Source organism: Scophthalmus maximus, chromosome 10 (genome assembly GCF_022379125.1).
Source record: "Scophthalmus maximus strain ysfricsl-2021 chromosome 10, ASM2237912v1, whole genome shotgun sequence".
Taxonomy (NCBI): domain Eukaryota; kingdom Metazoa; phylum Chordata; class Actinopteri; order Pleuronectiformes; family Scophthalmidae; genus Scophthalmus; species Scophthalmus maximus.
In genome coordinates, this window is record NC_061524.1 from 18,240,925 (window position 1) to 18,264,528 (window position 23,604).

The 23,604-nt window shown below is 40.3% G+C and overlaps 2 protein-coding genes and 1 long non-coding RNA gene across 9 annotated transcripts in view; 2 read left to right on the forward strand and 1 right to left on the reverse strand.

The window, feature by feature from the left end:
• Positions 1-610: 610 nt before the first annotated feature.
• LOC118283583 lies at positions 611-19,831 on the forward strand. Of its 4 annotated transcripts, none has more exons than XM_035605722.2 (7): positions 611-725; positions 8,765-9,864; positions 12,112-12,185; positions 13,498-13,678; positions 15,377-15,440; positions 16,007-16,106; positions 19,145-19,831. In XM_035605722.2, exons 2-7 carry the CDS (start codon positions 9,117-9,119, stop codon positions 19,364-19,366), a joined length of 1,389 nt encoding a protein of 462 aa, XP_035461615.2. In that variant the 5' UTR covers positions 611-725; positions 8,765-9,116; the 3' UTR covers positions 19,367-19,831. The 4 variants fall into 4 exon arrangements, with proteins under 4 accessions (XP_035461615.2, XP_035461616.2, XP_047190859.1 ...); XM_035605723.2 differs by lacking the exon at positions 611-725 and adding an exon at positions 3,900-4,463; XM_047334902.1 differs by lacking the exons at positions 611-725; positions 19,145-19,831 and adding exons at positions 3,942-4,463; positions 18,102-18,380.
• LOC118283584 lies at positions 16,388-21,916 on the reverse strand. The gene is made up of 3 exons (XR_004784601.2): positions 21,783-21,916; positions 19,123-19,398; positions 16,388-18,119 (listed from the first exon to the last, which is right to left on the reverse strand). It is a non-coding gene; the product is annotated as an uncharacterized LOC118283584 (long non-coding RNA).
• adam12b (ADAM metallopeptidase domain 12b) overlaps positions 21,261-23,604 on the forward strand; it is a 78,305-nt gene continuing 75,961 nt past the window's right edge. For 2 of the 4 annotated variants that reach the window (XM_035605718.2, XM_035605720.2), the window contains exon 1: positions 21,261-22,429. In XM_035605718.2, the coding sequence (XP_035461611.2) occupies positions 22,312-22,429 (118 nt within the window). In that variant the 5' untranslated portion in view covers positions 21,261-22,311. The remainder of the gene's footprint in view (positions 22,430-23,604) is intronic. The other 2 variants (XM_035605719.2, XM_035605721.2) reach the window with 1 other exon arrangement.

The following is a 23,604-nucleotide window of genomic DNA, read 5'->3' on the forward strand; positions in this document are numbered from 1 at the left end:
AAGGACATAAATCACCACAATTCATCAGCAAAAAATATTCTAATATGGTTCAGAGCAGTCCTAGATTCACATCTACAAAACTAGATATTTTTTCACACCATTTATTCAGCATTTCAACCTTATTATGATGAAGCAAATCAAGTGCATGTCTATGGCTTTGACTGTTACAATTTTGTTTGTGGTTTCACACGAAAACATGTTTTGATCAAACTTGATAAGGCACAATCCTCCTTCTCTCAACAGCTCTGCCTGTGATGAGTTCACAGTTTTGACTTTGTGATTGTGGCCTCATTTGTCATTGTTTCTTCGAGTTTGTCCATTTATTTCTAAACTGTAACCCAGAGAGTGTCGTTAAAGATCAACAGGACACATCCAGCACACTGAATATTTTCCATGACATCTGTTTGCTCAGACTGATAATTCTTCATTTTCTGCAGGAAGTGGAGTTGGTATAAGAAATAAAACACTTGCCTGCCTTGTATTTTAATTTTGTTTAGTTGCTAGTAGTAGCCACTGCTGACCCCAGTTGAAGTTTTACTGACATTTGTTTTATTATTAATATTTTATGGTAATTTTTAACTAACCTGGTAAACCATTAAGCTGTTTTCAGGAAGTACGCAGTTGCTGTTTCTGCCTCAGCGGTTTTTAATATAAACACAACTGCATGTTGAGTAGCGGTGGCAGAGGAAAGAAAAGAGTGAAATGACTGCCACTCTCATGAGCAGGTAAGACTATATGCTGCTTCTGTCTGAGTTGATGATGATTCAACTTTTTCTACTTTCTGCCAGAGCTCTTCATGTGCAACAATGAGGGACACAATACAGCAGCTGATTTTACCATTGAGTTCCCTGAAAGATGCACGCCTCCACCAGAAAAGAGAAAACATATTTATGAAGACAAACAGTCTTGGTGCAACGTCGTCCTCAAAATTGGAACCAAGGCCAATGAACATGATATTAGTTATTAGCTATATTAATTGTGTCATTGTGCTAACCATTTACTGTATTTTCAGCTACATTGTTCTCTTTAGCTCTGTAATGGGACTAAAGAATAGGAGGATAGTAGCAGGCAAAGGTGTTAGGTATACAGTGAGTGGTTGGTTGGATGTTGGTTGGTTGCTAGTCAGGAGCCACAGCAGTAGAGTTGCACCGTGCTGCCACTGATGCAGCAGCCGTTTGTTAACTTGTGAATAGATGTCTGGGGGATAATTTGTTGCTGCAACATAGAGCTGTAGATGCAAGCATCAATGTCTTGTTCAGACACTGACTGTCCATGGACCAGGTGCTTACTGACATCCTCTGGATCCGGGCCCTTCACAGTCATGCAGCTCTGTGCCACTCTGCTGCTTCTGCATAATTATAAAATTAGGCAAGCTATTGTGAAATCAAGTTTATAAAAAATCCATCTGCCTCCTCCTCAGATTTTATCAGAGAATGAACACAAGTGTTATTTAGTTGCCAAGAGACTTCCTCATGCCTTCTGGGTTTTTTTTGTGTGTTTATGAACAACAACAACAACAACAATAACACAAAATTTAAGAATTGAATTCTAGAAGAGAATTTTTGGATTACTTTGCAGATAAAGGAATGAATGTGAACCTCTGGATGAATGAGGTAACACATCTGTCCTCACTCCGTACACCTCAACCCTGTCTACTTCATATGTTTATAAATTGTTTTCCCAGTTATTTATTTTGAATTTTTGGAATAAAAAATTCAGAGGTAACATTATTTGAGTGAGTGAAGCATTACATTTGTGGAGAGTAAGTAAGGGTGAGGTTCAAGGAATTACTGCAAATCAGGGTTGGCACAGGAAAGTTTTGTGTGTGTGTGTGTGTGTGTGTGTGTGTGTGTTTGTGTTTGTGTGTGTGTGTTACTAGTGTTACCTTGCTCCTGTTCCCACCGTTCTTCAACCTGCTGCTATATTCAAACTCCGGCTCATCTCTCTAGCCTCCACCACATCGTTCAGTCTGCTATGTGATACAAATGTCATGGACACCTCCAGTTGCTTACTGTATTCCCTGTGAGATTTCTATTCCTGAGTTCCCAGTTTGCCTCTGTTATCCTTGTTCGCAGTTTTCTGTTTGGATCTTCACTTTATCACCCGCCCTGCTCAGCCTCCAGCCACATTGCCCCCCTGCAGTCACCTGTTCCACCAGAGATGCACTGTTCCAACAATAGAGTCATAGCAAAAACAATCCATCTTTTAAACCAAAAGACATTGTTAACAATTCATTTCTTTTCTCATCTGCTTCAGCCCTCCAGTCTTCTGCATCCTTTGGTCCGAAATTGACTCATAATAACTGAAAATGCTTTCAAACCCAATACACAGCAGGTGTTGATTTCATAAAAAGAAGACAGTTTGTGGAATAGAAAAAAATGGTATTCTTTTTTGTTAAGTGCACAGTTCAGTTTACACTGCTTATTCAAGCCCAGCTTTAATCATTTGAGCATGTGGGCAAGCTTTAAGTGACAGTGGTAACTTAAGCTGAGAGGGAGGCCTGGGACAAGAAAATAGGCCACATTCCAGTGATAAGAAGTTGACCTTTTGTGATTGGATGAAGCTGGAGTTTCTTTTACCTTATGATTGCGTTATTAAAACTATGCCAGTGTTGAAATACTCAACACAACAGGGCAGGTGAGAGCTTGGAGCAAATATGACTTTAGACCACCCTAGTGAATGCACAAATACCCTTAAAACTTGAAACAGTGGCAATAAAATGCAAAGGGACATTTTTGGGAGATGTAGGATGGACACAAGATGAGGATTTCAATAGATTCAGCCTGGAATAGACTCCACATTTCTAAAGGCATGGTGAGAAAAATCCATTTTTTGTTTTTATGTCCCTTACATTCTTAAAACTCTCAAGCTCTAATATGTCACATAACAGAATCAATTAGTATTTTCAGGAACTGGAACAGAACTCAATAATAGGTCATTGAGAGGTTAAGAAACATATATTTCCAGTCATATTATTATCAGTTACCGTTTGCTTTGTTTTATGTGCAGTGTTTATTGTATGAATTTAACATTCAACGTGGACAATATATAACACAAGCAACTTTATACAATTTTGTCTCTGTGCATAGTTTTAATTAAAAAACAATTAGATAAGTAAGCCATTAGTATGAAGATGAAAACAGCACGGAGATGGAATGAAATTCAAACATTCAAACATACTATGTTAAAAGAAAAAACAGAACCATTAAATAAAACTATTCATGATTAATATTAAAAAATATATCCCATCAACTCTGCATGACTACCAAATGATCACTGTGAACACCTGTATTCACAAACAGTTGATAGTGTTGCACATCACTCATATTAATAGCTGGATATATAACTCAGTGGTTATCACTTTGCTTCATTCAGCATTCACATGAGCAAAACCACTTGGTCCTGGGTGCTGACAAGAGTGAAATATACCTCAATGCTTTTATGGTTGCAGTTGAGTAACAGGGTTATTTATCATTGAGAAAACGTAACCTCACTGTACTTTACTGTGATGTTTAATTTCACCTTACTTTGCCTGGCTTCCACTGAGGGAAGACTTTCAGCACTTTCAGTGTTGTACCCTATCTAGACCTGTATTAATCGTTTTGCCTTTTCTTTTTTCTTTTTTCTTCTCTCTGTTGTTTTGTCCACAACCAGGTCTGCCTATACCAAGAAGATGCATGTGTCTCTTTAAAGAATATTTTTGTAAAATATTGAGCAGAAAGGACTTATATTGCAAACAACCCTTTTTTTAAATTATTTCATCAGCATATATGTATAAATTATTTTCTCTGCTGCATCACTTAGGTAACTTTAGGAGCTGCTGTGAGCCTCTGACTCCACTTGTGCAGTGGGGATCTTTTATGTAAGTCCAGAAACCTGAGAGCTTGTCACCTGCTCTGCTACCTGAGCTTGGGCCCTGGGGACAGAGGAGGAGGGAACAAGGGTAGACAGCCTCACTGAGCTGTCTACCTAGGGGGGGTTCAACTCATATGGACAAGGCCAATGGTTCTGCTGGAAGCTCCGGAGGTCCCTGGTGGGTGACCTGCAACCAGCATCCCTGCTCCAGAGGAGGATGAATTAATTGAACCATATCAAGATCCGTTCACAAGAGTGGTCACTGTTAAAGTTCTACCAAGGACAGAGACTCGCCCTCTTGTCGTTTACAGTGCATATTTAGCTCTTAGCTTGCAGGCATCTAACGTAAGCACACAGGGTCATTTGTATAAACATACTGACTGAGTGGATGCTTCTTGATCCTTGACTCCTGTCAGCCGAGAGGAGTTTCCCATGGGGCTTTAGAAAAGACCAGTCAATCTTGGATACCTGGTGTTTGCAGATCTGTCGTGCTCCGGACTGAGTGCAGGCGAGCTCACATTGTGGCCTCTGTTGAACGAAGTGGATATATCTGTTCTTAAGAGAGGTGCAACAGTTGATGTCTTTAGCTGGAAACTCTGCTTTATGAGGTAAGACGCCTTTGCACTATGAACAATAGAGGTTGGAAGGCAGATCTAAGAATTACGCTTCTAATATTCCTCTGTAATACAATTTTTTTGTTTTTATATGTGTATGTCAAACTTGTTTTCCTCAATGATTAGAAATAAATAAAATAGAAGGCAGAGTCAAAAGCCAGGACAAAGAAAGTGTTGCATTTCAGCCAAATATTTACAAAAGTACCAGTTATTTTATATATTATGTACAAGTCACTTGTAGATGTGGCACTAGTAGATAGATAGTTGTTAATAAGTACAAACTTTATATTTTGTTTGGTTGTTTCAGTTGGGGATAATTGTTACGTTAGTACAAATAACTCTGGAGGCTACTGGTATATTTTCCTACTGGGAATTTAAATAGATTATGCCCCATGTGACCACATTCCTGTGGCCCACAGTCAGGACCATTAAAGCACGCTTGACTCTGTCTGACACACTGCTGTAACTATGTAACTGCTGCAGCATAAAACATTGGAGCATGTTGTATGCCCATCATCATTATGATCCCTGATGCACTGAACAACAACACGTGTGCTCAGAAGGTAATTTAACCTTCGTCAAGAGCATATTTGGAAATTATACATTGTAGTGATTCCAAGATAATTTGTTGGCTTTTGTTTTCACTAAAATAGTTGAATTGTGGGGAAAAAAGGACTTTGCAGAGAAATGAAAGACAATGTGCGCTTAAAGTAATAAGAATAGTCCATGACAAAAAATAACCTCTGCTCGCACCATCACATACGACATCTCTGAATACCAGCATTTTGTCCAAGATCTCCCTCGCTAAGCCTCATTGGCTTCATCTTTCATATACCCACAGCTCTGCACAGCCCGTCTGCTTCCTAACCACATGTAGGTCCCATGGCCTCGCTCCCTGTTCCTGCCAGTGTCAGGTCCACAAAGGTTTATTCAGTCAACGGTTTCCATGCACGCAACAATAAGCAGACAGTCACATCAGCCAAGTACAAACCCTGTTCAGTGTCTGGGTGCTGTCATTCTATCTGTCGCTCGCAAACACACATTTGTTTCTATTTTTCTTACACAAACACACGTCTTGCATATTTTCCTATGCATCTCACAGACCTGTTGGTGGGAGGTGCATAATGTTTGCGTTTGAAGGATGATAATTTATTTTTTTCATGTCAAACTAATCCAATGCCAGTACCACAGTAAACTAACAAAAGTAAGCTTTCTGAATTTTTCAGCTAGCTGGTTTTGTTCCCAGCCCCAAAGTGGTATAGATAATGGATGGATGGAATATTTCAGCAGTCTGTTTTGCTCTGAGCCCCAAACCAAATTGTTCCTACCAGTGGCCTTCATCTTTAAATAAACAGCCACAAAAAAACACTTTTACCAAATGTTACTCCAACAGGCGTAAATAGTGTGTTAATTGTGGACACATTTTTTTAAGCTATATGCTAGCAGGTGCACTGATCTGCAATTATTTACAGCTGGATCAACTCAATAAATGAGGGCACATGTTCAATCCTTTATATAAGGCTTTGTCTACATGGAAAATGATTGTGAGGAAGATCAATGTATTCTTGATTCTGGTAATTTCATACGACTTTTTCACAGTGTGAAACATGGAAAATATGACCAAAATTTTCTTTTGGTCATATTGGTCATATAGTGTTTACGAAAATTGGTAAATAAGAGAGGAGTGAAATGAATCTGTATATACAGGTGGATGATAAATGAAAAGTCACATATTGTTGAATGTTAGACTGACGCATCAAACTGCCATGTAGTTATATAGTAGTGCCATATAAATTCAGCAAGTATCAGCTCAGGGAAATGCCCATTAAGAAACTTCATCTTGAAATGAGCCATAAGGCTTTAACTTAACCATCACTTTGTGATGTCATGCTACGAAACAGTCACTGCTCTTGTATGCTCTTGCACCAGGAGCTGCCATCCAGCCTTGCAAGAGTTTTGTTTCTCAAGGGGATGCCCTGAAATCTACTATATTTTTTATTCTATCTTATCAAGGATCCCTCTAAGTGTTTGTTTGGCCTCACCATCAGGATCATTTTAGCTTTTAATATTTTAAAAGCACTCAGGGGGCTCCTTTATGCCGTCAGCTGTCAGACTGCACAACGCCACAGCACCCACAGTCTAAGACTCCATTACAAATCACACACTGCACAATTATCTAATTTTTTACAGCTACATTACATTGTGTTCATAGTATTTCTATTTTATCTTATTTTACCCAACATTCTGTTTTCCTAGATTCTGTTTCCTATTTTCTATTATTACTTTATTACTTATTACTTTTTTTCTTTGTGATGCTGTGACAAAGTAACATTTTCTTTATACTGGAGATCAATAAAGGTAATTCTTATCTTATTTTATCTTGTCATATCTTATCTTATCATATCTTAATGCTATTCTTCGACTGTTCATTGGATTACGTTTATCTCATTTACGGCTTTATCAGTCGTGTGGTTTCCTTGATCCTGCAACACCAGTGTTAGTCACCCCAACACCACCAGATGATCGAAGGGTTTGCACTGGAAGCAGCTCCAGTGTATAGCTCCACAGACAATCTAGCTGGTGTATTTTGGTCAGCTAAAAAATCAACAAATTTCTACACAGATTGACCATTTGTTACCTGTTTGTATGTCTGTACTATATGCAACAAAATAGGAAAAACCTACACAATCGCATCTATCCCATCTCGCATTTAGCCATATAATATATGCCCTACATTTCTGTCAAATACTGTACATACCAGTGTATTATGTCAACTGCATAAAAAAGCATTCGTCTTTAGTTGAAAGACTCGTCACCCCCTTTTTCCAGTGTTTCAGAGTTCATTTGAGTATTTTTTTTTTATTCCCCAGTTTAAACGATGCACTATAAGCCTGGTTTTAAAACCTTTCTCTAACAATAAGAAACTCCCATATATGCCCCTCTTTCGTGCAACATATAAAAATGTTGTTGTTCCTCTAACTATACTTGCTGGCTGGACACAAATAAAGGAAAAATGGGGGGGGGGGGGCTGTGTATGTGTAAATTTATATTTCAGTGTTGTTATTCAAGCCTGCATTCCGGTCCCATGTGACTCACCTCAAAGTGGAACACAGGGGGTAAACATAATTGCTTTTCTTGTATTATGTGCACTCCAGCGTTCATGCAAACATCTTAACAGGCCAACAACATGACTTCAATTTGCAAGGTCTCACTGTGACATTGTATAACGTAGAGTGAAGGCTCTGCATGCTTGATAAGTTTAAGAGTAAATTATAACACCATTGGTTTTAATCTCAGTTTTATTGACAGTAATGGGTACTGGGGCTTTGCATCAGCTGACGTCAGAGTAGTGCACTTGGTATATCATGATTAAAGATGAATTGATAAAACCCCATCCGGTGCCTTCTGAAACAATAGGCATAAACGATTAAGCTATTGTTTGGTGTTAAGGAATAATCCAGAATGCGCCAGCAAGCAAAGCAGATAACCACGTTGGGAGTGTCATCATGAGCTGAGCTGGGTAGCAGAAGAAAAAAAAAAGAGAGAGATTTTTTGTCCGGGTGTTGATTGCTGGAGTTGAACAGGGAGTACATGATGGAATGATAAAGGGAATTGAATAATGCGATATTGAAGTGTTAGCACAAATACTGTTTCCATTGACATGAAAGCTGTAGTTTCATGTAGTAGAAAAAACAGCTGGTCAATGTCAGTGGGTGTCTGCAGTCAGAAAACCCCAAGTATTGAAACGTAATATCAAAGATGTAAACAGCTGTGGGCGTATTTGTCTGTTTACTCAAGGTCTCATGATCTGCAACGTTACTAAACAGTGTTTATGCAAATACTGGGTGGATACATTGCACTCTGTGCTCAATTACCGTGTGCTATTGTGAAAAATACTAAGGTGTGCAAGGTGTGTACAAAAGCAGAACAAAGGTACATCTAATTAAATGTATAGTCTGAGTTCAAAGTCTGTCTGATTTATTTATTTATATTTTGATATTAAGAACAGACATCCAGTGTTTTGCACGAGACAAATGTGAGTTGTTCATTTTAAATGTCATGGATAATTTGTCCCAAAGTGCAGCCCAGCGAGTTGTGACACTGTCATGGCAACAGCAACAGAAACAGATCGAGCAAGGGAGCAGATAATAAGTTCTTCCAATCACATTAAGGTGGTTAATATCTTTGTATTTGCAGTCTCTCTTGGTTTCAATTGAGTTATAGAATCTTTCACTTTGTAGAGGAGTCAATTGCACACTGATATGAAGTTTTTTCTTTTCTCTGTCTTTTCTTAGGTCTCAAGTAAGCACATTGCTGCTTCACTGCACAGGAATGTCCTGTCATGGTGTGTCTGGCAGGGGCAACAAGAGAAGGAAAGTGTGTCTCTTAGAGCACTAACATAGTTCGACTACTCTGACTGCAAATAGTCAATCTTGTGAGATTTTCCAACCTATTCAGTGTCCCAGATGTGGTGGGAAGGAGTCCAAAGACAGCATTTTCCTCCATCACTGTTGCAGCCCGGAATGTTTTACCATCACTTTCCACCTCTGAGGACCCTGTGTATCCATCATCTCCAGTAAAGGGATCAACTTGCCAAACCTACCAGAAACATTTTGGAGAGGAACCTTATTTTTACCCACGAGCACAATGAGAGTCTCAAAGCCCCAACCGGACGTGGGCAAACAGAAACCTACAATTGTGACACCAAATGAGGTCAGACCATCTTTCTCACCAGCAGATGGATTCCTAGTGAGAGATCCAGCAAGGAGGAATGCACAAGTTGTACAACACAGACTGAGCTACACAGAGGGTGACTTAAAGCGAGATGTATTAGGTGGCTCATTAATGAACCTGTCCTCACTGCCTTCCTACCGGTCTTATATCCATCGTGAAGTGCCTCTAAGGTCCACTAGCTCTGTTGTGTTTTTAGACAAGTCACTTTCCATTTCCCTTGTGGAACTAGAGGGAAGAGGAGCAGGTCAACCTGCGTTGTACAGATCCACCTTGTCTGTTCGCATTGGTGTCGCATCCTGCTGCAGATCCTCCACAGATACCAGACCAGCCAAAACCAAAAGGGTTTACGGGAGACCCAGAGCCTCAATGCTGGACAGTAACAAGCCCAATGGCCAAGACAGGGGTTTGGGTCACTGCATCAGCCCTCTATCAAAGCAGCAGGGCCACAAGGTTGAGCTAACAGCGCACGCTAATGGTTATACCAACAAGGCTGATGATTCAGACACACAGCACCACAACTCTGCTTTGGGATTATTGTCATTCAGAGGGCCAAGCCCCTCATACACAAAGGCTGGCAGGAAAAAGGGGAATGCAGATGAGGCAGCCTTCCCTTCCCAGAGCAATTTCAGGCTCAGGCAGCCTACTTTCAATATTGGCCCAGGTATGAATTTCATCACCTTGCTTCAGAAGTGAAACTCTAAAGTATCCATGCCAATTGATCTGTATATTCCTTTCACTGACTCATATATTCTAAAGATATCATGGATAAGATCACATTTCCAAGGCATATCAGTAAGCTGATTGGGGTACCAGGGTGATCTCTGAGGGTGGGGAGTATAATTTTTTTCACTCTTCCTCTCACCTTTTGATTAATACCTCATGCATTGTTAATAAGCCCACACCCACCCACCACACTACAATCACAATGTTTAAAATAAATCCCAACTGGAACATGTACACGCTAACTTGATTTAGATTTAAATTAAGAACAAATGCTTTCAGTTATCCTCTGACTACCAACATTTCTATTTAAAATTCAAGTTAGAAACTGCTACTGCATACATTAACAATGGATTGCAAGTCTAAAGATAGATTGTATTTGCATGATTTTTAAGAATTTTCCTCGGGATCTCCTGGTACGAAAGTTAGAATGAGATCAATCTTTTTAATGAGAGATGTATTAAGAAATACATTGTGGTTTTTACCACAGAGGAAAATTCCTGTTTAATTGTTGGTGACAGACACTTCTGGATGCTTTATATGGTAATTAACACAGTGTACAAGTCCCAAAGTGCATGCTTTTTTGGTCTTCTAGCTATTTAATTAAGTTGTGCCATCATTAAAGAATAGTTTCATATTTTGTGAAATGTGTTTTCTTCCAAAGTTGGATCCCACAGGGTCGAAAGTAAGCCGGTACAGTCCTTTACTTTATTAACATATTTCCTCAAAAAAGTGACCAGGGGCTAAAATTTGAGACTAAGATATTTGCAAATAATCATGCAGAAGCTAAAACAAAAAGCTGTCTTTTGAATCTGTCTTTTGAATCTGGTTAACTATCAATATTTTACCTACATGTTTATGATAAGGTGGACAAACAAATTTTTTGTCCGAGGAAGCATGCCCTCGGTCCCCCTGGCAATATTTTCCAACTGGCTTGCTACTACATTTCATTGCGGAATGCCCTGGGGTAGATTAAATTTACTTTCACCCCTGGCTATAACCAGCAGCCAGTTAGCCTAACTTAGCTAAGCATAGAGACTGGGAATAAGAAGTAGGAAGTGGGAAATCGCCTTGCTTTGTGCAAAGATAACAACTAAAGCACCTCTACAGCTCACAGTAACAGTTATACCAGTTATCTATCATTTCACTATCACTGGGACCATCCAATTTAGTTCAGCTAGCTGTTTTCCCTTTTCCAATACCAATGCTAGCATAAGCTAACAGATGAGACGGTTCCTTTTGTCTGTGAAGAACACACACCTGTCAGCCAGGCAAAGGGGCTGCCATGTTTGAGGACATGGAGGAAGCTGACCCTCCGTGCGGCATGCAGGTGAACTGGGCTGCCTAAAGCACATTTCCTAATATGTGTTTCTGTTTAAAAGACCCCCTCCAATGACGATCAAGTTAATCTTGTTAATGTCCATATGGTGTTTGTATTTTGAAGACATATTATGAAGGAAATGTAATTTGTTGTTAGGGGTTTAATCATTACCAGCAGAGGAACATTATGGCATGGTGTGGTGGCAACGTGAACGAATGTTTTGATATTGAAGTTAGCCATAACACTCAGAATATAGAGCATAGATTGTACTTTACATGCAGTGAGTAGGCATATACAACTGTCAGTGGATGTCACAGCTGATAGGATTGAAATGTAATCTAAAATGTCGCTGCCTGATGTGTTACATGGGCTTTCGCAAGAAAAGCAACACTTTTAATTATCAAACAACTCTCGCCACTTTATGACATTTATTTGCTGCATAGTCCCACAGCTTTTTTTCTATGTTAAACATCGTTCTTATTAATTGTTCGATTCATTTATTGTGATTCATAAAGGGCAAGACATACCCTATAGAAATTGTTCGACCAGCAACATAATTTTTTTTGCATGTGATGCTCTATTTACATGCCCACTGCATGGTTATGGCAGCGTATTGAATGCATACATACTTACATAAAAAGGTAGAGGAATGCAGTTATGGGTGAAGGATGGATGTCGTCTTTTACATTATTCATAGACCACACTCATGTTCCCTCTGGCTTTTGTTTCACTAGGAGCTGTCGGGGTAGTGTGTATGAGTGGTGTGGGGGTCTGTAAGGGTCAGTTTGAGCTGTGTTCATTTTCCTGTTTCCTGTGATGTGACTTTCCAATTTAACATCTATTTCACATCTCTATACGTTTCTTAAGTGGACTCAGGGAGCAAGCATACAGTGACGGACATCAGAGAAGAACATGGGACACCCAAGACTCTCAGCCTCAAAGTAGGAGTCAAATTTCTATTAGATTGCCTGAATAATTACTTGTCTTTCAAGAAATATACCGCACAATGGAAACAAATACTGTAGAGTGCTCTAAAACAAACCTGACTGTGATCTTTAAGAGTTATTGTTTTCCTCATAGTCTGACCTGCGCAATGACCTGCATCAATGGATGGAGTCTGCTCATTTGTCATGACCGTTCAGACGATCACATGATCCATGTATGGAAATTATAGGTCACAAGATACAAGTGGGGAGACAATTTCTCCCCTCCTGTCCAAGGATGATCTCCAGAATCAATACTTAACAACCTAATGACAACCTACGCATCTGCACGACTCCATTTGCTGATGAAAGCTGATTCTGTGTTAAATATATTTTTTGTCCAAACCTAATTTTTCAAACAGTTTTAATGTATTTATTTATGTTCATCATATCTAGTTCATTTTCCTAATGAGAGCATTTGTGCAGATTCAAGCAAAGCAAAAAGTCAATGCGAGTCCCTGATTGATCATTTCCAACTTTCTGCTCCTTCTGTTGCCTTTGATCTGGCAAAGTTAAGAAGCCACTGAGGATGCAAATACAACATTTCCTGACTGGCTACATAAAAGTAATTTATTTAGTTGAGAAATAACATGAAAAGCAGTTGTTTTAATAGTATAGGAAGAATAAGGATCAATGTAGAAAAGTGCTTCGTGTGTGCCATGTGGAACCTCAGGGAGGATATGTTTGATTATTTTAATTAAGATTTACCCACACAGACAATTTTAATGTGTTTACTGTTGGAATGAACATTATCATAACAATAGCGGCATGTCTTGGGGGGTGATTTTTCTGGAAGCAATTTTTCTTTTCTTTTTGCTTTAGTTTATGTTTGACACCGCCAAGTAATTTGGGGATTAAAATAAATCTTATTATTACAAGATTCCCTTTTTTATTCCTTTCATTTTCCTACTATATTTCATTCCAATTTTCCTTTATATCCTGTTAATATTACAAGTTGTGGGGCAAAGATCCAGTGAGGTTTGTGAGGCTTTCAGGATTCACATTCCCCCTGTGAGTAAAGCTCTTTTACCTTTATCCCCACTTAAGATGAGCATAATATTACCATGTTGCCTGCACCTCCTAGCTATTTCAAGGCTGTGAAGAGGATTCTCCAAGGTTAAAGAATAGATTTGGGATTTATTTGTTTTGAATAGATTTTAACCCGGTGGAGATTTTCTTTCTCTTTCCTCAGGATTAGTGTCTGTATGTTGAAGAGTATTCTTCTCACCAATGAGGAGCTTACTGTATTTACCACTCTCACCCAACCCAGGAGGCTTTGGAGCTCTTCAGGCCTGACTTCATCGGCCGATCTCAGGGTCGAGTGAAGAGGTTGGAGCAGAGATCCAGGAGAAGGAGAGTGCTGCAGGACTCCAATCCAGACCTGGTGCAGGGCCTCGGGGAGGATCAGGGCAAACTGAAGAGGAACTGCACCACACCCGATCCACTTAGTGGTAAGTCCTTCTGAATAACTGCCTGGAACCTGGAAAAGTGGAGGTAAGTCATTAAGTGGGATATGTCACCCTTCTTTCTAAGAGGTGATTCAGAAGGTTTCTGTAGGCTACCACAGCGACTGTTGGTCATTTGAAAGACATGGACGTTGTAGAAGGAAAAGTGCGATGACAACGGCATGCAATTCACTGCCCGGTACTTTAAGTTCTTAAAGCCCCCATCTCAGATCAATCATTTACCATGTTTCCCATCAGTTGTTTCTCTACATCTATAGCGATAAACATTAAAATCCTTAAAAAGGTAAATAAGCCAACATGTGGTCAGACTTCATCATGTCTCAAATGATTCACTCTAACCTCAACAACCTCGGCAGATCTGGGGGGAAGGGGGGTGATTTGACATAATGCTGCCTTTATAGTCTAGTGGTATCTATCCAACTTTGCTCTCTGCTGGCCATTATCAAGTATTGCAGATCAGTTCATGCATTTTTCTCTGAGGCTCTGCATGCATAAGATACACATCTGCAATGCAATGATTCTCTAATGGTTTCTTTTCTACTTTAGCCATGCAAGCTCAAACAATGTCACACAATGAAACGTGCAGCATGCTGACCAAGAAACAATATTTAATTGCCAAATGTTGCAAAATGTGTTTAAAATGTTATCCAGCAAGGCACAAAAATAGCCTGCTATTCTGCAGTTGTCACCCAAAATGTTGTAAACCTTTCATAGAAAATAACAGAGAGACGCAATAACAGTGTGTATCTACATCTGGCTTTTTTTTCTTAAGATTTTTTGTAATATCATTTAATATTAATCGAGGTGCAGATAATGATGTATGTGCAGATATGTTGTTATACAGTATATTCAGTCAGTCCTATTTAATTTATTTTTCATACTACGCCTGTCAGACTTAAAAACTCTGACACATCTTTGTTGAACTGAAGTGAGCATACACACCACATTCAATATTTCTCTCAGCTGCTTTGGCTGACATATTTGATTATCTACTGTGCTCCTTAGGAAATATGTGATTTTTTAAGCTAATTTGACAGATTCTCAACAGAGTCTGGGCACTACTGGAGTTTCTTAAATGCATTCAAAATCGTCATAGCATGTTTTTTTCACACATTCATCACAGCAGATTGTGTACAGCTATTCGTCTTTGCAGCAATTCCAACTGTAATAAATATGTGACTGCTCAACCCTTCGGTAAAACATTATTAAAGAAGAGAGGCATAACATCTCAATTTAATTTAAAATTCCAGAAGGTTATGGAGGACTTTGGGAATAAGGAAAAACCTCACACTGGTCCCATGTCTGAAGTCTGATGAGGAACGAAGAGTCTTGGGGTTGTTGACCTGAAGAGCAGCAGTCAGGCAGTTCATTTCAATTTGTGAGAGACATAATAGTTAGACTTTACAGGACTGGATATGGTATTTGTGTGTGTTTGTGTTTGTGTGTGTGTGTGTGTGTGTGTGTGTGTGTGTCTGTGTCCGTGTGTCTGTGTTTGTGTTTGAAGTTGTCCAAGTGTGGATGTGTGAATACTCAAGTGAGTAACTGTCAGAAAAAGAGAGATCACATACGGCCCAGTGTTCATTTACATATTCAAGTATCATTTACATATTAATTCTTATTTGTTATTCCAATGTGTGTGTGTGTGTGTGTGTGTGTGTGTGTGTGTGTTTGTGTGTGTCCTAGATAACCTTTTCAAGCCCAGGGAGAGGTCTATATCAGGCAGAGAGATGCAGCTGAGGTCCAGACGGTGAGTTCTCCAGACCAAACGCACGTCAGATGATATCACCCTGTCTCTCCCCACCCGCTGTTGTATTTTTTTTTATTCAGCACAATCAATTAAGCTTGCTTGTCATTTCTGCCATGCATGCAGGTTTGTGTACAAATATCACAAACCCACATGAACACAAGCAAATACTGCATGGGTACAATGCAACTTTGATCCCCATAGTTCAAGAGTAGAGATATGAGCTTCCCTCTGTATACCTTATCCTTTTTCTTTTATTTTTTCTTCTTCTTCCCTTATCTAGAAAGGCACACCTGATCAGATGGTGGCTGCCCATTGTAATCTTTTTTCACAAGCGACACTATCTGACATAGAGAATCTCTGAACAAATTGTCTGTCGTTGTGGGACTGAAAAAGGAGTCTGTGTGGGACCTGTTTATCAGTGGATCCAGGTTTTTGCAGGCTGTGGTCTCACTAGATAAGGCCTTGTCTCTAGTATGCCAATCTGTTGGCATAGCTCAGCCACCCTCAGACTTTCAATACCATATTCCCAGGCCCTGTATGAATTTGCCTTTTTTTAATGTCTGTAGGATTTACAACAAGCTGCCAGAGGTGACAAGGAAAAAGGAGGAGGAGAAAAAGAGGGTTGTGTCACAGACCAACAGATTGCGAGCAGAGGTCTTTAAAAAGGTAAAAAAATATATTATTTTTGGTACAGAAAACGAGTTCAAAACATTGATTGCTGTACATGAAAACGGTCATCTTTGTATGACAAAAGTAATTCAGTAGAACATAAAGAGCAAACAAAACAAAATCCCACTGATAACACTATGTTCAAATACAGCCCATGCTGTGAACCATTGCAACAGGGTGGCATTTTCAAATCTGAATGCTTTTTGCAAGACAAAGTGTTCATCAGAATATTATTGGAGATGTAGATGTTGGTCATGGTGGCCTAGTCACATTTATTTATCACCCAGGAGGAGGACAGATGGGTTAAACTTTTTATTTAAATTTTTCTTTCTTGCTTTTCACTGTTGACACATGATATTACAGTTAACCTTTACACAGAACACAGACAATATGAATATACACTTTTCACTAAACCAGGCTGAAAACTTGTTGCCTAATTATGTACAGTATAGTACAGTATATGTTATGGCAACAATAAAGTATTTTTTTGGGGGGGAACACTTCTTTACAACATGAGGTTACAAGACAGACACGTAACAGAAAACTAAATAAACAGGACCAGAAAACATATTTATTAACATTATTTTGATTATTTAACTTAATGTGAGCAAGTGAACCATCAAAAGCTATCAAAGCACCGTTCATAGTTATGAAACATAGTTTGATTGTCGTCCAGCAGAGGTCACTGTTTGACTGTCAAATCTGGGTCCTCTGTCATTCATAACACTGGACTGTCGCCAAATTAAATGTGCAATCAATATTTGGGTCTGTTTCACTTTCCTGACATCATTTACTTTTCAGTTTCTGGAGCTTTCTTCAAAACCAGAATCAGAAAAAATACTAAAGCTTCTTATAATTCATGTCACAACTAAACCTTTACTGCATCACATTTAAGCCCATTTCACTCTGTGGGCCTGTGTGTAATTTTGGCTTAGGGAAGCAAAGCTCACTTATTAAATCGTTTATTTTAGGCCCTGCTAACATGTTGCCCAGAATCTGCTTCAACGGGCAACATTTGGTGAATACATGATATATTTAGGGCAGGCCGTGTTGGATCCTTTCAGTTTCACCAGTGGGCGAGCCTTCACTCACTCTCTCATTGTAACCCAACACAACAATGAATTCACTGTCAGATGACAAGTAGGAAATGTGAAGAGATGTTTCACAGATAATAACACAGCAATAGGAACTTCCGGTGGCGTGTTAGCGTTTGTGTGTGTGTTTTTACTCACACATTTTTCAAGATAATCTAAAGACGATTGGCCTCGCTCTCATTTGCCAGTGTTTAGTGTGAACTAGGACATTGTGATAGATGTATCCTCTGAAAAAAAAGGGTTTTGCATTATTTTTTCAACAACTTTAATTTACAAGGAAACAGCACATCTACAGTACATTTACACTGACTGGTTTAATGACAGCAGCCATGGCTCTGAAAAAGAATGTTTCATTCCTCGGGGAAATGGAGCAGGCACGACTGTTGAGATGCCAGTGTGACCTTGACACCTCTCAAATGAAACTATTAGCCAGACTCAACCAGAGTGAGATCGGGAGTAAAGGAGCGTGCTGCTCCCTGATAAACACGGTCTCATTTTCTCGGCCGAAAGGGTCTCCAAAACGCACAAAGAAAAGATTCATAGTAGGGTCTGAAAGTGGGGGGGGGGGGGGGGGGGGGGTTATGAACGCTGGCTGAAATGAGATTCCAGCTGTTTGGTGGTACTGTAAGAGGAGGGTGATTGCATAGCAGGGTGTTTGGTCAGATAGCAAGTTAGAATTATTCCCCCTAACCGAGCTTAACCACCTCAGGAGCGGGGCTGATTGAAGTGAAAGCCAATTTAGCAGCAGGTGTCGCGCCTGTGTGCTGCAGAGCTGCTCTCAAGATTGAGCGAAGGGAGGTCCGAGTGCAGATAGATTTGTTTTTGTTCTGTCTTTTTTTGGGGGGTGGGGGTGGGTAGTAAGTCATCGAAACCATTGCTGTTTTTTCTTGTTTTGCAGAGACTTCTGGACCAGATCCTGCAAAGATAAACACAAGACGATGCAAATCATTTATCAAAAAGAATCATTTACAATTATTTCAACCCTCTTTTCTCCATGTACAGTACAGTATATTAAAATATACTTTGTTATTAATGACGGTATTGTTACAGTCTATGTATATCTTTAACATGCTTGTAAAGTTGTGTTAATTTTAATAACACTCCCAGTTACATGACCTCTTTCACCTTTGCCCTTTGCAGCCTGATCGCTTATTAAAGCAAAAATTTGGTTTCCTCAGACTGTCTTCAACAAGCTTTGGCAAGCACCAAAGTATCAATACAGGGCTGATAAATCACGTTACCACTTTCTGATCAAAACTGAAATGAAACTAGTGGCTTTATTAACTGTTAGAATATAATTTGCTTTTTGCTCTCTGATTTATGGGGGGGGGGGGGGGGGGGGCACTTGAACTTCTCAAGAAACCCACTGAACGATTGGACCCACATCCAATAATTAACGACCTATCAACATTAACATACAGAAAAGTTGACATGTGACCAAAACACATGTAGATATTTCTGCTTAACACTGCCACAATGGCAGATTATGGAAAAAATAAGCAATATGGTTGAGCATTACACTGTAAAATAATTCTACATTTGAAAATTCTATATGGCATCAGGACTATTGAATTATGCTATCAAGATAATTGATGTTGTGCAGACACTGAAAGGAGCCCGGCGCCCTCACCTACCAACGACAGACGCACTGGTAATTAAAAAAGGAGAAGAGTTTGAAATATTAATGCAGAGTAATCTGTCTTCCCTGCTCAAATTAACACCCACAGATCAAATGCAGTGCAGATTAATCATATAATTCTGCTAATTTCTTTCCTCATGATTTTATTCCTTATCTATGTTACAGTTCTGCTCTGATCTCAAGTATTTCGAAATGAAATAAAAGAAATCCAAGGGTGTTCTGTGTTGACGCAGTGTCATTTTTCTAGGGAAATTCAGTTTCAGTGCTTTGTGCGAATCACCTTGACTCTGTCATTGGTGCAGTTCTGCGAAGGAGAGAGAACCTTGTTTCGTCGTTGGCCTCCCATCTGCCTCAAGGCCTCTGGAACCTCCCATCCGGAACAGTGGAATTCCAAGCTAATCGAACTCAGGAGACGCGCAGCGCCTGTGAAAGGGGCCTTTGTCACAGCACTCCAAACGAGGGATGACATTGTAATAAGAGAGGAGACTTCTGAGCACAGCTTGGGACCACAAGTCCACATGTAGCCTGTAGAGGTGACTGACATCTTAAGCAGAGTCTGCAGGGAGGAGGAGATAACAGGGGAAGGGCATGTGCCGCGGGTCTCAGACAAACACACTCTGTTGTGGCAGACTGTTGGTGAGTGGATCGCTCGGGAGTTTAATACTGAATGCGTTTTAAACCCCAAACAAAATGTCAGCTTAAATGTTGAATCAACTTAGAATTTGATTTTTTGCTGCTGTGTTTTAACTTCCCTTTACTGTCAATTATGGTCCATAGCAAGCAACATAATGTATGTACTGTAAAATAGTGCTGCTACTTACTGACTTTACTGATGCCTACGTTACCAGCAAGGCCATTCAAAAAGTGTAATCCACATGGGAGAATTGCCCCCATGCCATGTAGCCCATGCTCCAGATGATGACCACAGACTGACATGCAGTTGTATGCAAGAAATAAAGGACTCCTGTCAGTCATCCTCTCTCTCTCTCTCCGAGGCATCACGTGTCTTTGTGTCACATAGCTATCTCTCCATAATGTGGACTGTGTGCTCTGAGGCCACTTGACTGGCAAGACAGTGGCCTGGACTGAGTTACACGCCCTGAGGCTGAGGCTGATATGTCTGTCAGGACGGAGAACAGTGGCTGAGCACAGGTCTAATTGTATGAGTGGAAGCAGTGCCACTGATTTGTGTTAAGTCATTCGTCTTTTTACCGGCACCCATTTTAATCTGAACATCTAGCCTCATGGCCAGCAGAAGCCCTGCGCTCTAGCATTGTGATTGTAGTCTCTTCCCAATGAATGAATGAATTTTTGTGAAAAACAGCAAACAGAGGTGTTTTTGAAGGTGTATAGTTCAATTAAAATTTTGAGAGAGAAAATGAAAATACACAGGTGTAGGCTACACAGCAGCTCAGGCATTATAGAGGCATTTTCCTGTTCTTGCTGTTCTAGCCTGTGGAGTGAAGTGACGTATGCGCAATGACATCTGTGACTCGTTTGCCTGCAGCGTACACACACTGAAAAAGATAAGACCCTAAACCAGACCACGTAACCAGGGGTTCGTCTGTGCCAGTGTGTTTATCTCTGGACACATAGAGAGAAGGATCGGACAATCCCAGTGGTATTTCAAAATGAGGGGTGACACACAATTTTGGTTGCTGAATATTGTTTTGAATATACAATATGGGGTAATGAATTGCTTTTTATTTCATCTCAACATGACTCACACCAAAGCCGTGTTGTGCAGACAAGCACTCTATAAACACACACACACACACACACAGCTTCATTTCAAATCCTAGTTCAAAGTTGTTCCAATTACTTGATTGACTACGCTAGATGAGAAGCTGAATCATTTATTTTCACTCAACACAACTCATTACAGTGATCCAACCCTATATTTCCCAGCCAAAATTACCTCCTAAACAATGCCACGGTTAAACTAGGTAGCTGCCTATTTTTCTGAGGCTTCATCCACCACAGTTTAAAACGGGGGAGTTAGAAGAGAGGTTGATCATCTTAATCCACTGTGGATCCACTTGATTAGTTGAGAGCGGTTGAGACTGAGCCAGAGACACATAGGAGGTAGATCTGTTATAACTACTACAAACAAATACATGTTTTAATTCTAATCCTCACCATGGATACAGTACGAAAGACATTGGTTGTTATGTTGCCCCTCAGTTCATACAAATAAACTGAGGGCTAAAATGTGTTAAGTGTCTCTCGGGCAAAAAGAGCATCACATTTCCAAAACTGTCCAAAACCGTTTTGCTCTGAACAACAATTTCATCTGTAGCCTCACTTTTAAAAAGCCGAACAGACACCGCTCCTGCTGTTATGAATTATGGTTTGCTTTTGCTATATAGCTTTTCCTGCGCATCTTGTTCTGTTGTTTGTCATATAACCTAACTGTTCTTTCAATGAAGTAAGACTTTTGCCCATATCATGCCAGCAATCTGCTAATGTATGCTGTTTGGTTACTTGATGATTTATTTTTTTATTATTATTATTATTATTATTATTATTATAATCAATATTTTTAGGCACACAGAATAAGGTTAAATGACAAGAAGCATCATAGAGTTTGACAGCCTAATGCTGCTAAATGATCAGGGTGTCAATTCCATGCTCACACAACAAAAGGCTCAGATGACGCCAAAATGGCGAATTCCGTAAGTGTCTGACAAATACTTCGAATTTACGGAAAGGGTAATTTCACCACCACTGGGAAGGCAAATATCGATTCCTATTGAAAAATTCTTCAACCACCCCCCCAAAACATAGAGAAATATGAATTAATAAACACTACATTTTGGGACTACAACTCCATAGGCCCCAATTCATTCCACTTGATCAGGTTTGCGCCCCCTAACGCAACCCAGAAAGACGTCACCATCGACCTCTGAAAATGATCCGACTATGGTGCATTTTACATACCTCTTGCTTTGAGTTAGGGTTAGGTTACTTGTTTGGTTTTTTTGGGTTTCACTGAATCCTGTCTAAAAGATTTGAATTAAACCGCGGACTGAATCGAATTGTCCCGGCTCTAGGACCCAGCGCAGACCGGGGCGCACATGGCAAAGCGTGGCCGCCGTGGTTCGGGAGGGGACGGCCAGGTCCGTCCCCACCGCTCCTCCACATCCTCCCATGCTGTCCGCTCCGCCGCTCCCCGCCGCGGCCCGTCACCGCTCCCTGCAGCTCCGCGCGCGGACCCCTTTGCCTGACACATGCACTTGTACGCGCGTCCGCGGGCCGTCTCCGGTCACACGGCCGGTGTTGCGGGCAAAAGTTTTTGACAGCTCCTTCCCCCGGAGTGGGACATTCCCTCTGGAGTCTCGTCTTGCGCTGGAGCCCTTTGTTGTTGTTGTTGTTGTTGTTGTTGTTGTAGTTTAGTCCGCCCTCGCCACATTACAGCGGACTGCTCCGGTCTCCGTCCCGTGGAAAGGGTCTCAACCCCCGAGGAGCGATGACGAGAGCCTGGAGGCGGAGGGGGGACTTCGCCTGTCTGATCTTCGCTCTGCGCTGCTGGTGCCTGTCGGCGGCGACGGGGAACGCCGACAACGCGCCTTCCGACACACGGGGAGGTGAGTGCTGCCAAGCGTGGTCCAGTTCCGTCATCGGCCGGGTTGTTTGCATGCAGTGCCTCAGATGCTGAGCCACAATTTGGGGCCATTTTATAGACCATTCTTTGATACTGAAACATGTCAGCTTGCAGTATAGGTCTATTGGCCGTTGCGTTATCCAAAAAGTTTAGACTTGCATTTAGACCTAGACAAAATAAATAATAAAATACCTTTAGAAAAATACTAAGAAATCCCTATTTTATGTTTTTTTATAGACCAAACCAGTAACTGATGAATCATACGATGAGAACAGACGAGAGGATGGAAGCAACAAGACTTGCTGGACTGTTATTGACATTCATTCTTATGTCAACAAACACATGTAGACACAATGGCTATTATTGAAGTCAATAAAAATGATTGAGTTCATACTCATGTATCGCACCATAAGTCGATTGGGCCGGATTTCACTTTCACTGTGCGAGTGGCCCTTCGCGAACGCCGGGGTTGTCTTGTGTTTAAACATGTTCTAACGAGTTCGAGGACTGATCTCACTCGTTTTCCGTAGATGCACTTGATGGGACGCATGAGATACCGATCCTGTGACTTGGCCCTCAGGGGCGGATCTAGAGAAATGTTCCTGGGGCAACAAGCTGGTGTCATGACTTTTAGGGGTGGCAAATTTAAATATATATGCCAATTATACCCCAAAAAACACATATAGGGATATTTGCTTGAAAAAAAAGATATATTATCAAAATTGTGTCTTTTTTTAATTGAACATAATCACTTACGTTATAACGTAAATTTGTTTTTAACGTTTTGTTAAAATGGATTTAGAAAAATTGAATTGAAAGAAATTAAAATATATGTGTATATAGTACACAAAATGCATACATACATAAGCATAGATATATTGCTAGACAGATGTACTTTCTCATTGATCATATACTTTAGGACCCGACTGCCTAAACAATTTAAATTGGGTCCAACATCATTGATATTCACTAATTGTGTCCCTTATGCCTCACGTGTTGCCAGTCATCCCAGATATCCAGTGTTTGTCCCGTTATGCTAATTACACAACAAAAGACCATTTTTTTGTCTGAGTTTCAATTTGAAAATGGGCTGAAAGTGAAAACTCTCAAGGCACCGAGCTTTAAATGTTTGCGGCCTGCAGTGAGCAATTTCAGTGA

Bases quoted from the DNA above. Each gene is read 5' to 3' on its own strand.
- LOC118283583 (XM_035605722.2), top strand. From the start codon at position 9,117: ATGAGAGTCTCAAAGCCCCAACCGGACGTGGGCAAACAGAAACCTACA. The intron at 12,186-13,497 runs GTAGGAGTCAAA...CACCCAACCCAG, and splicing joins CCAAGACTCTCAGCCTCAAA to GAGGCTTTGGAGCTCTTCAG. The intron at 13,679-15,376 runs GTAAGTCCTTCT...TGTGTGTCCTAG, and splicing joins CACACCCGATCCACTTAGTG to ATAACCTTTTCAAGCCCAGG.